The sequence below is a fragment of the Macrobrachium nipponense genome, chromosome 25 (assembly GCF_015104395.2).
Source record: "Macrobrachium nipponense isolate FS-2020 chromosome 25, ASM1510439v2, whole genome shotgun sequence".
Lineage (NCBI taxonomy): Eukaryota > Metazoa > Arthropoda > Malacostraca > Decapoda > Palaemonidae > Macrobrachium > Macrobrachium nipponense.
In genome coordinates, this window is record NC_087214.1 from 70,316,334 (window position 1) to 70,329,901 (window position 13,568).

At 36.6% G+C, this 13,568-nt stretch overlaps 2 protein-coding genes across 4 annotated transcripts in view; one reads left to right on the forward strand and one right to left on the reverse strand.

The window, feature by feature from the left end:
- Positions 1-4,759, forward strand: part of LOC135199523 (DNA-binding protein Ets97D-like) — a 33,736-nt gene extending 28,977 nt beyond the window's left edge. For 2 of the 3 annotated variants that reach the window (XM_064227647.1, XM_064227646.1), the window contains exons 3-10: positions 336-465; positions 869-1,004; positions 1,547-1,705; positions 2,339-2,557; positions 2,902-2,993; positions 3,338-3,475; positions 3,971-4,104; positions 4,541-4,759. In XM_064227647.1, the coding sequence (XP_064083717.1) occupies positions 336-465; positions 869-1,004; positions 1,547-1,705; positions 2,339-2,557; positions 2,902-2,993; positions 3,338-3,475; positions 3,971-4,104; positions 4,541-4,700 (1,168 nt within the window). In that variant the 3' untranslated portion in view covers positions 4,701-4,759. The remainder of the gene's footprint in view (positions 1-335; positions 466-868; positions 1,005-1,546; positions 1,706-2,338; positions 2,558-2,901; positions 2,994-3,337; positions 3,476-3,970; positions 4,105-4,540) is intronic. The other variant, XM_064227648.1, reaches the window with a different exon arrangement.
- An 874-nt stretch (positions 4,760-5,633) lies between these two features.
- LOC135199524 (lon protease homolog, mitochondrial-like) overlaps positions 5,634-13,568 on the reverse strand; it is a 120,285-nt gene continuing 112,350 nt past the window's right edge. The window contains exons 13-20 of the mRNA XM_064227649.1: positions 13,339-13,460; positions 12,901-12,996; positions 12,201-12,371; positions 11,686-11,853; positions 10,666-10,921; positions 9,177-9,379; positions 6,442-6,606; positions 5,634-5,953 (exon numbers count right to left, since the gene is read on the reverse strand). Coding sequence (XP_064083719.1) covers positions 5,807-5,953; positions 6,442-6,606; positions 9,177-9,379; positions 10,666-10,921; positions 11,686-11,853; positions 12,201-12,371; positions 12,901-12,996; positions 13,339-13,460 — 1,328 coding nt within the window. The 3' untranslated portion in view covers positions 5,634-5,806. The remainder of the gene's footprint in view (positions 5,954-6,441; positions 6,607-9,176; positions 9,380-10,665; positions 10,922-11,685; positions 11,854-12,200; positions 12,372-12,900; positions 12,997-13,338; positions 13,461-13,568) is intronic.

Sequence of the window (13,568 nt, forward strand, 5' to 3'; positions counted from 1 at the left end):
GAGGGAACCAGGTTGGACGAACACCAGTCTGTTCATTGACTCAGATTCCTCCCACCAAGAAACTATAGAAACCTGAGGTCCTTTACACATAGTCCCACCTCATGCCACCCCTCACTCTGTGTTTTTCCTGGGCCTAAAGCAAAGTGAATCTTCACCTCCCAGTCGCTCGGTGCGCTGACTGTCGGACAAGCAGTTAACTACCGAACTCCCTTGTTCGAAGCTTACGACCGGTTCCAGCTGCCGCAAGTTACATTCCTATTGTTAAAGGACCTCAGGTTTGCATAGTTAGGAAAATACAATTTTCAACAAATTGTTATTTTATCTAATTTTTTTAGTGAAGCCATGCAGATCTATGCCATCGACATGGACATTAGTGAAACCATGGGGACCTTCAAATCACGCGCCGAAGAGGCGTTTAATCTGGACCTACAAGATTGCCGCATCTTAGTTCTTTCCGAAATGGAGGTGAGTTGCAATGTGTGATTTGTTGTAGGTTTATGTGGCAACAAAACTAAGTAGTACAATGTTGCATTGAAATGTGTTTGTTCAGACAAGATATAATACCTTGAAAAGACGAATTTAGATTCATATTTATTTATACACTTCCTTGTTCATTGTTTCAGCACTGGACTTTTCTTCTTGGCCTTGTGTGTTCTTTATCATTCCTGTTGCTCTTTCTGGTTTTCCAACAATCTTGGCGTACATAAAGACATAAAATTCAATTTCTTTTAATCATTATCTAAAAAAAAAAAAACCCAAAATTCAATGTAAAATTATCAATTGCCGTACATAGTCTTGTGGAATTACAGTTTGCTTACTTAATGGCAATCTGACAATCAGTTTAGTAATGAATTTTCCTTCTTTCAAGCTGGGAGATGACGATACCCTGCAGAAACAATGTGGAACAAGCAGTGGAACTGTACAGATACAGTTTGCAGTGAAAGAAGATATTGAAGATTCCAGAGGCTACATTGACATTCTTGATGTCTTGAAATCAAATGAAGGTATGTAAAGCAAAAGTTTAACTGTTAGTATATCAGAGTCCATATTTATGTAAGTTAAACCTTACAGTTACTGAATGCTCGTTCACTTTGTGATGTTTTTAGTACGTATGGGCTACATTTTCACCTGTGCTTATGATTTATTTGTGCTCATTTGAGGCAAGTTAGATAGTAAAGTGTTGTCCTCAAATCACTCGAGTCACTCTGGGTATTTGGGAGCTTATATTTTTTGTATGTCATGTTTTTCTTTCACTGTTGGGTTGTACATCCACTTTCTGCCTCGTTATTAAAGAAGTCATCAGATGGGAAGGAGTGATCCGAGGTTCCATTATGAGTTCTTTCATATTTCCATTGAATAAGAGAGGAATGGATTTGGAATCTTTGTCATTGGTAGAAACACTTTGGATTAACCCTGTGAATTCGGAATTTTTGGCTTCAATTCAACATCAGATCATTTGGCAATGCAAATGATTCTAGAAATGTGATGTGGTTCAGTTAAGTAATTTTAATGCCGGTAATAATCACATTTTCTTTTTGTCACACAGCAGAATCCTCTCCTATTTCGAAGACCGAGGACATAGCGAGTCCAGAGAAGAAGGCAAGTGGCAATGATGATGGGAAGCCAAACAAGATTTTGAAGACTATGCGCTGGATTGTGTGTCCGACGTTCAAAGAACTGCAGCGCGTGTTGAAAATTCCCCAGGGTAAGATTTAATTGAACTTCAAGGGATGCAGTACACTACATATTACAGGTTTTTGGAAGTTTTGAAATTGCTAGTGTAAATTGTAGAAATTTGTAGTTTTTTGTCAGTCTTGCGACATCTTTATATTAGGAGATACAAATTTTTTTTTTTTTTTGTGTGACTTTTACAGTATTTTCAGATTTAACTTTTTTTCTTGGCATTAGTCATACTAGTAAAATGCCTACAATTAAAATGTGTAACTATAGCACTTAAGCAGTTGCAAAAAGATTTCAGATGTATTGCAACTACGCTCACTTATTAAATGGTTAATTGTTCAATCTTTCACCCCATATGGGGTTGGTGCTGTCAGTGCAATGTAGGTACTACATTATTTAAGGTTCTTTGTAGCATTCCTTTGGGGCCCCTAAACTGCAGCCTCTCCTTTCATTCCTTTTACCTCTGTTCATATTCTCATGTTCAATCTTATTTTCCACCCCCTAACATTTGTTTCATATTGCAGCAGTGAGGTTATCCTCCTGTTACACCTTTAGGATCTTGTTACTTTCAATTTCCCTTTCAGCGCTGAATTACCTCGTAGGTTTAGCATTTGGCCCGAGGCCCGAATTTTATATTTCACTCCATTCCATCTTTCAGATCCACACGAATGGTCAGCAGCTCATGTACGGCATTGGCTGCTGTGGGCCATTTACCAGTTTGGTCTGCAGGGAATAAACGTCAACAGCACATGTTGGAATAGGAATGGGAAAGAGCTGTTTTCTTTAGGTCAGACAGAATTCCAAAAGCTTGTCCCAGAGGATCCTGCAGATATGTTTTACATGCACTTCGAACTTCTCCGTCGGACGAATGTTGTTGGTAAGAAGGACCTCTTCAGTTTTTGGTAAAATATATAATGAAATAGTTTATCATTGTTTTGATGTTACAGAGTATATCTGGTGTACATTACTTTAATTTTAAGATTTTAATTAATAGCTGTGATATGAGTTTTATCAATTGTTCAGATTAGTTCATGTCTAAATATATGTATACCTGGATTGTCCACCTTGCTGCACCTCCAGTGATTTTTGCCCTGCAGTGAATAACTTGTTAATAATGTACAGGTATAAGTAAAATCCTTTTATCAAAGAGGGTAACCAGCTAGATAGACTAAATCTTCTTACCTAATACTGCTTCTAACCATAACGTGATTTTTTCTCCAGCTGTGGTTTGTGATCCAAATTCTGCAGTACCAAAGCCTGCGCCACCCAAGAGCAACTCGAGCATGTCCTTCATCAAAACTGACGCAGTCCAGGTACGTATTTTGAATGTGGTCATCTCATCTAGTTAGAATATATACTACACTTGTTGTCAGTATTGATAGGATTGGATTGGATTATTTAGTCAATGGTTTGATGAGCTTCTTTGTACTGATCACTAGCCTTCATCTGTATGTTTCCCGATTATTTAATGTATCTGTAAGAAGTGTGTTTAAAGTGCATCAACATGCCAGTACAGATTGATCCTAACCGAGATAACTTTTTTTGATAAAAAAAAAAAAAAAAAAAGAAAGAAAGACATAATGAAGGACAATTTTATCTCCGTATATTCCTGTATTAACCACAGCACTGTTTTTTTCCTTTTTCCTTCTTCATGTAGGCAAAGAATGCTTTAGAAAAGATCCCTAAAGATGTGCCGGAAAAAGCTGAAAATGGCGAGAGTGGTGAGGGAGGAAGCACAAGCTCTCAGCAGATTCAGTTGTGGCAGTTTCTTTTGGAGCTGCTCACCACGCCAAAGGTTTGGAGATTGACATGATAGTCGACATTGTCTGTAAAACACTCTTAAGATCACTAGGGTGTTGCCAGGTATGGCAAAAGCAGTGCAGCCAGATCTGTTCAGCAGTTTAAATTTTTCCCATAATGTAATCCCGTTTATGGCTTTGACCGAGAACTGCCATTTAATATCTTTTCTCTGCTGCCCTTTTTAATTTTGTGCCGTGCCATGGAAATGAGATTTAGCAGTGAGCTCATCTAAGCCCAAACTTTTATCACAAAAGTGAGATGTTTCTCAGCACAGGAATTTCTTATTCATCACACCCTGGCAATCATAAGTGTTTGACAGACTAGAGTTGTTTACATATGGACTGATTATGTACTGTCCTTTTGAACTCCAAGGCAAATAGAATACTACTAGCCTGCCTAAAGTAATGATTTCAGAGCAAGTTAACTTGGAAAAGTGAAGAGTAGTATCATTAACATAATACGCCACAAACTTTAAGGAATTCTGTTTCAGTTATATCCAATTATTTCCTGGTGTGGAAATGATGGTGAATTCAGGCTGCACCAGCCTGAAGTTGTCGCAAGTTTGTGGGGCCAGCGGAAGAACAAGCCGAGGATGAATTACGAGAAACTCTCCCGAGCCTTAAGGTAAACCTTTGCTTGTTGTGATTTTGAATTTACTTTTTCTTTTCTGTACATTTTAACACAAAACTAGATTTCAGGAACTAATACACCTCTGTCAGTTTATTATGAAGTGTTTTTATTAGTCAATTTATTATTGTGTTACGTATTCAGAGGATGAAACCTATTCATACGGAACAGGCCCACAGAGGCCATTGACTTGAAGTTCAAGCTTCCCAAGAGTATGTTCATTAGGAAGAAATAAAAGGAAGGAGATAAAGGGAAATACAGCAAAAAGAGATCCACATTTAAAAAGAATAAATATGTTACAAAATAAAAAATGAATTAAAATACGAGAATAGTATTAGGGTAATAATGCACTGCACATTCACAGTGCATTACTGAGAAGTTCTGTAGTAATTATAATCATAGGATGTGAAAAATAAAAAAAATGAAATTTCAGATACTACTACGAAGGGGACATGATTTCGAAAGTCTATGGCAAGAGGTTTGTTTACAAATTCGTACTGGACTTGAAGAGTGTTGTGGGGTACAGCGCAGACGAATTGAAGCGGCAAGTTGAAGAATGTCACGTCAATTTTTCACCTTCCGTTGTTATATAAAGGCACTGTTATATAGTTTATATAGTTCTAATGTAAATAAAGTTGTATATTTTTCAAAACTGTTTCATTTCAGGTAGGTTTTGTTATGCTAAAATATTTTGGTAGCTGTGTACTTTCCTTCCATTGCAACGACCTGACAGGCCAATCTGAATCTAACACCACCGGGTTACTTACCAAGCACTTACAAAGTGCTTTTCAAATAGTCCATTTAACCCTTTGGTATTGTAATTTGCCTTTTTAGAACCTACCAAATAAAATACAAGTAAATGTATTATGCTTTAAAACTTAAGCAAGAATGAGTATCATAACAGATGGCAAGCAAATATAACACTCATCACAGCTAGAAAGTCCTTGCAAATACCAGGTGAAGGATTGAAGGTAATTTGCAATATAATCTCCTCCATTAGAAAATACCAGCATTGAGAACATATAAAAATAAATCCTGTTATGCCATGTGTATAATGAATATATAAAACTGAAGTTTTAATCTTGGAATTAACTAAACAGAACAGCATATCAAAACCATAAATGTTGACCACTTAAGGGAATTGGTTTGTTCATTATGCCTTAACAGTTAGGCTTGGCTGGTCAGCTATTATAGGACACTGACAGAGCAACTAATGATCAGGTGACATTAGGTCAGAGATTAGTTGTTGGAGTCCCAGTGTACCTTTTAATTTCATATGCAAATGAGTACTGATCTTTTCAGGTATCTTCCTGCACAGACAAGAACAGCACAACCCTTGCCACTGGTGGTATACAGTGGTTGGAAAACCTTTCCCATTTATCTGACGAAGACCCCTTCTACAGTATTTATATCTCCAGGCATACATTACCAAAATCATACAATCCTTAGATCTTTAAGTCATTATAAAGAAACAATTTGGGTATGTTAGATCCCACTTGTATTGTCTAGAATAAAAATACCAGAGGTATGATAATGAACAATACTATAACATTTATTAACACTAATATCACTTGCATCCAACCACATATCACAAGCTGCATAACATTATGACAAAATATAACTCTTCTTATTCACAACTAGAGATGAAAAGTAAATTTTTACATAGGAGGCTTTTGTACATATTCTTTTGTGTCAGGAATTATTCAGGAAAGGCAACCTTATAGACATCGGCGTACTGGTTAGCAAAGTGGACTTCCAAACCTTCCGTTATGAACTCTGGCAAATCGCTAAAGTCTTTCCTGTTTTCCTCCGGTAAGATGATGCAGTTCACTCCAACACGTTTTGCCTGCGATAATCAGAATTAAAATACATTAACCTTACATTCCATGGCAAGTTAGGCTTGAAAATGGACAAGATTAGGTTTGTCATAGTAACGACCTGGGGAATTGGAAAACCTTCATAAACTGTACGGTACAGTATTGTACGCATAAACAAATAAATTGATCTGTATAGTGCTTCTACTAATAGTTTTTCTTTTGTTACATTAGGTCTCTTTCAACTTGGCTGCCCAAAATCTCTAATTTTCTTTCCTATTTAAGCATGAAAGAATAAATGAACCTGTTTAGGTGTTTCTGCCACTTATTTTTCTTTGGTTACATTGGACCTCTTTCAATTTAACTGTCCCTAGATAGCCTTTAAACTTTCTTTCCATCAATTTCCACTGTCAGAGAAGCTCAAATCCTTCTAGTAAGCTATAAATGTCTAGAAACAGGACTCAGCAATCACTAACTAGTCGCTAATAACAGTGCAATTACCATCCCTTAAAATACTTACCGCAATTGTCTTTTCCTTGATTCCTCCGACTGGAAGAACTTTACCCGTTAGCGACAACTCTCCGGTCATCGCAATGTTCTGCCGAATCGGTTTTCCCCGAGCGAGCGATACTAAGGCCGTCACGATGGTAACACCTGCGCTAGGGCCATCTTTTGGCGTTGCTCCCTGTTGGGTGAGGATGACAGCACACTTATAAGGTGTAGTTTTATAATATCAGTACAGAGTACAGATGAAAATTCTGTAAACTAAAGAAAATGAATGAATAATCATCTACTTATAGGGTGTAGTTTTACAATATCAGTAGAGAATACAGATGAAAAATCTGTAAACTCAAGAAAATTAATGAATAAACATCTACTTACTTCATATCAGGCTTTTATAATATCCCGAGTTCATATATCGTCCCTTTTTGGCAGTGTTGAGTTATACAACTTTTCAATTTTTTTTTCAAACTGCATCCATAGTTAGTTTACCACTGACTTTTTTTATTCAGGGTGTATAATGAGACACACATACTTGGTACTTAGCTGAAACACAAAGTCAATGATAAACTCACTGTCGACAGATAACTTGAAAAACTAATTAAATGCATATTTTACACTGCCACAAACTGAATACGATCAAGGTACTTTGACTGCAAGAAGTGGTGGCCAGCAATTGTAAAGGCTTAAACCCAAAACCTGGTCATAAATCCAGGTCTACAAATATTCTCAACAGTTTTGACAGCCTTTATCCTAATATTAATTTCTGCTTTGAAAAATAATGAATCTACTCAATTTCTCTTTTCAACACATCCTCCTTTGCAAAGTACTACTGCCCTTCTTTTGTGATTTCACAGTAATATTTCAACTCAGAGTAAGAGGCCACATGTAGCCATCGAGATGGATGTAATCCATGATGTGTAAAGGGAAATAACTTTCAATGTTCCTTACAGAAATAAATACAATTTTCCGCTGCTTGAAAAACTCTTAAGAAATCCAGGCATCTGGGATAACGAGACCTACTCTGTACAAACTTTTGATGAGATTAGAAATGCCTAGTTAAAACGCTTGCATGAAATTCTGGCATTCACAGAACTTTTGGAAGAACCACAATTACCCAAGGATGGAAGGTTCTACTGTTTTTTAGACTCTGGGTTTTAAGGGCCATACACACAATCAGTATTCCTGTCATTATTTTGTGTGCTGTCAGTAATACTGACGGTCTGTGCGTCATACTGAAGTACCATCAGTATCACAAAATGGTGGTTACTGATTCAAAATCCAGTCATCAGTATTTGGACGGGCCTTATATTACTGATGGTGTGTTAGCTGTACTGTCATTCCCATCTGTACTATCCAAGCTGCTGTGTTAGTTATAATGGCAGGAAAGGAAGAAGGGAAAATGGATCTTCTCGGTTTTATTTTATTATTATATCGTCACTTACCAGAGTTGTGCGATATTAGGAGTGAAAATAATTGTTATGAAAAAAAAACATGGAACAAGCAGCATGGAAAAGCAGCATATGAGATATTATTGAAATTATATAAGAAAATCAAAATTGATGCAAGTGGCGAAGATGTAAAGAAGAAAAGAAATACGTTGCAAAGCAACTTTTGCAAAGAGTTAAAAAAAGAATCCATAATTCTAAAGCAAATGGCACTGAAGAAGTTTATCAGTCACAAGCGAAATTCTGTTAAGATTAACGATTCAGGTAGTGACACCTTATATGCACCATTATCTCGCCCATCTTCATCAGCAAGTAATTACAACAGCCATAGCGACCCAGTAAACAATTCCATGATACAATTACAACCAATGACTCAATATTTCCATGACTTTCTAGGTGAAGGGGACAACGACTATTAATGAAATGTATTACCATTAAATAAATTATGTCTACAATATGCTGAATCAATACCCAATTCTTGCTTATTTTACTTTAATGTAATCCTTGAGGACAGTAATTATGGCTTCACATGTTTCATGTACTATTCTGGCGATTGTTGATTTTCACATGACTCCTGAATAACGTAGTTGGAAAAGCTTCATCCAATTGTCAGATAATGGAGAGTAATAGCCAGTCTTTCATTGGTAGATATCTAAGCTTTCCCTCATAACTGTATTCTTCTCGATTATATATGGTCTCAACATCTCTAAAAGTCTGTTGTAACTTATTTCATCCATCGAAAAATAATGAGCACAGTCTTCCATGTCTGTAGTTTTTATCTCATTTAACAGGTTTAAATGAGTATCATTCTTACGTTTTGCAAGCCAGTCTTTAACCCACTTTTTGAGATTCCGTTTTCGCTTTAACGAGAAAGCCAAAATAATGGCAATACATGCTTTCTCTTTATTTCCCATTTTACTAGAACGCAACAGCGACAACCTCTTGATGTCACATCACTGAATGTACTGACACTTCACTCGGTAATAAATACTGATCGTGTGTATGGCCCTTTAGGGTTTCAACAATATTTGCATTCTGCCAAAAGCTAAGCTAACAAGATTCGCAGAAAACATCAGAACAAACCATAAGGTGTGGTTTTAAAAGCCTGCCATGTTTTCAGGGTAAATAAAGCAGGCTTGTTTTGCAGTGTTTAACTCTGCCCTTGTAAGCAAAAGGGCAAAAACATTTTTGTCCATGAAAACCTCTTCCAGTTATCAGCTTCAGGGGAGAAGTACCAATATTTCTTGCAGAAAACTGACCTTCATGGGAACTGAAGAAAGTATATACAAAATAAAACTAACATTACCTCTGGAACATGAAGATGAATGTGAGATTTCAACAGTGAAGTGCTGTCTGGAAATTTCTCGGCAACAAACTGCTTTGCATAGGTAAAGGCAATTCTCGTTGACTCCTTCATGACATCTCCCAGGTGACCAGTCGTTTCAAAGCTGCCCTCTCGGTCTCCTTCGACAGCGCGACCCGTTGTCTCGATATACAGGGTCGAACCACCTGCAAATTTAAGATTCATTCTAAAGGATACTTCTTTGAATGGCTAACAATAGCCAAAGCAATCAAATTCCTATTCCACCAGAAAACTGTAACAATTTTCAATATTTGAAGTACTAGTGACCCAAAGGGTTACTAGTTATGAAATGTAGAAAGGTTAGTTTTGAAATGTAGAAATTTACAACTACTACAGGTGTTCAGAGGATTCTACAGTATGAATCTTTTCAGCACTCTGATTTGTCTTACTTCATATAGTTCAAGTGTCCATACACAATGCCCTTTCAAATGTACCACTACAGATCTACAACAAAACTCAATATAAGATTTTCTGTATGTAACCGCCAACCCAAAATCTTCCACATCATGTACAATATCAAATTTCAATTTCATGTCCTTAATAATTATGAAAATAATGTGTAGGGGAGTCACTTTTTGTTTTGGAATTGATCAATTACCCGGTTTCAAAATATCCGTAAGCCTACCGTGTATAATGCTGATTAAATATAGGAAATGTACCTAAGTTGTCTGGGCAGGACATTTCATGATGATGATGATATTAACAAAACAGAGGATAGAAATGGAAATGGAACGTAACAAAGGATTTAGGCCGAAGGCTAAGCACTGAGACCAATGAGATCATTTACAATGAAGGGGACATTGAGCGCAACAACCTTGCAGTTGCACTACGAAACTTTTGTTAAGAGAGGGTGGAAAGTAGGATGGAAGAAAGAGAACATGAGAGGGGTTGCAGCTAAGGGCTGAAGGGACACTGTAAATAACTTTAAGTAATGTCAACAGTACACAGTGTGAGGTGCACTGACAGCACTAACCCCCTGTGGGTGAAAGAGAGGATAAACTGGGGAAATAACACATTAAAATAAAGCAATTACTACAGTGTCCCCCTCCCCCGCCATTTGCTGGGAGATAGGTACTAGAACCTGCAAATAGTGTAAATCCTTATAAACATGCTTAAAACTACCTATTTTGTTGGGTAAAACTCCAGAAAAACCCACTAAAAATGTTTACACCTGGTTTTTTTAATAGTTTTTATAAAAAAAAAAAGTGCATTTTATGATGAAATTTATAAAAAAAAAAAAAAAAAAAAAAAAAACAGGAATTCGTGGATACGCATATTTCTTAGAAAAATACCATGAATAGGCGAATTTTCCAGAAATAATGGGGGCAAATGTTCCAGAGAGAAATCCATGGATACTGAGTCCATGAATCCGCAGTCCGTGAATCTGGGGGTTCACTGTATTTCTGACTACAGACATCCAAAAGAAACTTACCCATAGCAGTCCATGCTAGGCCCATAACAACACCTGGTGGAGTCGCATCGTACATCCGATCGTGACTGAACTTGGGTTTCCCGACAAATGTCTCCAAGTTATCTGCCTCAACGCTGATGTTCTCCTTCTCGCCGCAGGCAATGTTGTATGCCACTCTTCTCATTATCTTCTCGATGAGCTTCTGCAAGTGTCGTACGCCACTCTCACGGCAGTACTGTCTTATTAGCCTGTCGATCGCCTTGTCTTCTAGTTTCAGCTGTTGATAATTAAGAATTTGAAAAACATAACAAACGGTATACACAACTAGGTGAAATGAACTTGATGTTTAAATACCATCCACTGAGATTGTGGAACATAAAAATGTAACCAACACTACAAAATGAGAAATATATATAGTTAAACACTTCTAAAACCTTCAGATTAATTTCCTGACTCCCTTATTAGTCTCTAAGGCAATCTGTAAACTCTTCAAGTCAATAAGCATTTGTGAATCCTGTCTCTCCCAGAGTGAGAGATGTGATAAGTGATACTTTAATTAGTACATAGTGGACTTACTATTAATGCTCTAAAAATCATTCTGGTATCACTGTACAGGAAATTATTTTAATTTACTGTTGCAGTACGCTGAAAAATAAAGAATGAATGAATGACTGAATATGAAATTTATGCCAGAGGCCTATGAAGTCATTTAGCACTGAAAGAGCAATTGAAAGCAAAAAGGTTTCAAAGGAAAGGAGTAACATGAAGAAAACTTTGCAGTAGCATGAAGACAATTCTTAGGAGAAGGTGGAAAGTCAGATGGAATAAAGAGAATATGAATGGTGGTACAGTAAGAGGAATGAAAAGGGGTTGCAGCTGGGGCCAAATGGATCCTGCAAAGAATCTGAAGTCATGCTTACAGTGCACTTTATGAGACGCACTGATGGCACTACCCCTAAGGGGTATAAAACAAAGAAAAACAAGGAGCCAAATATAAAAATAAAGACCTGCATAAATAAGGAAAACTTAAAGCACACATACCTTTTCAGGAGAAATTCCACAAAGCTTTTGTGCAGTTGGAATGAGGTAGGTGTTAGCAATGGCCAGCTTCTCTTCAGCTACGTAACCAGAGACGTCAATCATCTCCATTCTATCCCGTAGGGGCTCTGGTATGGTGTCCAGTACATTGGCAGTGCAAATAAATAACACCTGTAAGGAAAAATTAATGATATTTAGGTAATGATGAATGGTTACATAGTAAATAATAGGAGGAAAAGGACAGCAAAATGAAGAAAGAACAGAGAAACACAAAATTTAACATATGTTAGGCTAATGGTTACATAAACTGACAAAGTATACACACTAATTATCCAATACTTATGAGATAGGTGGGAACTTATAGACTATAGATTTTATTACTTCATAACACACAAAATACTTTTCCCAACTTTTCCCAAAGTAATGTAGATAAATGTGGTAAAAAGAAAACAATAAGGAAAGGAAAAAAGAAGTACAAAAATCCTACATTTACTTAGGTATATACTTATTTTTATTACCTTGGAAAGGTCTACATTGACATCTAGGTAATGGTCAAGGAAATTGGCATTTTGTTCCGGATCAAGGAGCTCGAGCAACGCAGCAGAAGGATCGCCCTGATAGCCCTTGCCGATTTTATCCACCTCGTCGATCAGCACGACGGGATTTTCTGTCTTGGTCTTCTTCAGACACTGAAACAAACAATGGACTTTCGTCAGTCACGAGGGACAGAAAGAAGGTTCTTTGTAGATTAAACTGGTCTTAAACCTTTGCAACCTGTATTTGTGTGTATTTCTTTCATACCCTAAACTGCTTTCTCAAATTTACTGGGCCCTCTTTCTCCCAACCTACAATCTTTACTTGCATAATTTTTCCTTTTCTTTATTCTTTCACTTAACAATTTTTTCTTTTTGCATAACTTTTCAGTGACTTCTAAGTGCACACAAAGGAAACTTTCCTTTCTTGGCTTACTTACTTTTTTAAGTAGTACATATTTGTACTTATCCTATATTTTACATACTAAATATATGTTATGTTCTTACTTATGTATAAATAAATATATGTTACTTTCTTACTTATTTTATGTTACTGGTTCTGAATTACTTCTTGCCATTTGTCAAAAGTGAAATGTACTTGGGCATGGCCATCTGATAAGAATGGATGTCATTATGAATCATGAAATATATGCAAAAAAAATTAAGGATACGGATGGTTACAAACCTGAATCAATTTTCCAGGCATTGCTCCAACATAAGTCCTCCTGTGACCTTTGATTTCCGCTACGTCTGTCATACCTCCAACACTGAATCTGAAATACTATAAAAGTTCGACTTGAAATCTCAGAGATATTATACTGCTTTTTAAACCAATCTAATCTATCATTAGTTACAGACCAATTATGAAACTGTTAAACTTGAATTCTGAATGTTAGTGTTTACAAGCAAGCAAGTGGAAACTGTTTGCATTGTGGTACAGTATACTCATATGTTAGTACTATACTGCCCATCTCATATACTTTTTGTCTTTTCAAGTTACTTCTACTTGACTAATATTGAAATGTATCAAAAGTAAAGTTACCGAAGGTTTAAGATCTAATCCTATAACAATAAGTAGGTAATAAGAGAATACTGTCAAGTATAACTAAAAATGTACTCTTACCTCTCTATTCAGGGCACGGGCAATAGACCGTGCTATGCTGGTCTTGCCAACACCTGGAGGTCCATGGAAGCAAAGAATTTTCCCTTGCGTAGTGCCTCGAAGCTGTGCAACAGCGATAAACTCTGCAACAAAAGTTACACATCGTACAACTAATTTTGATAGAAAGAAAACTAGGCTTGGCTCCCATATATCCTTCAAGTCGGTGGGAAAATTCTAAGTTAACATCAAAC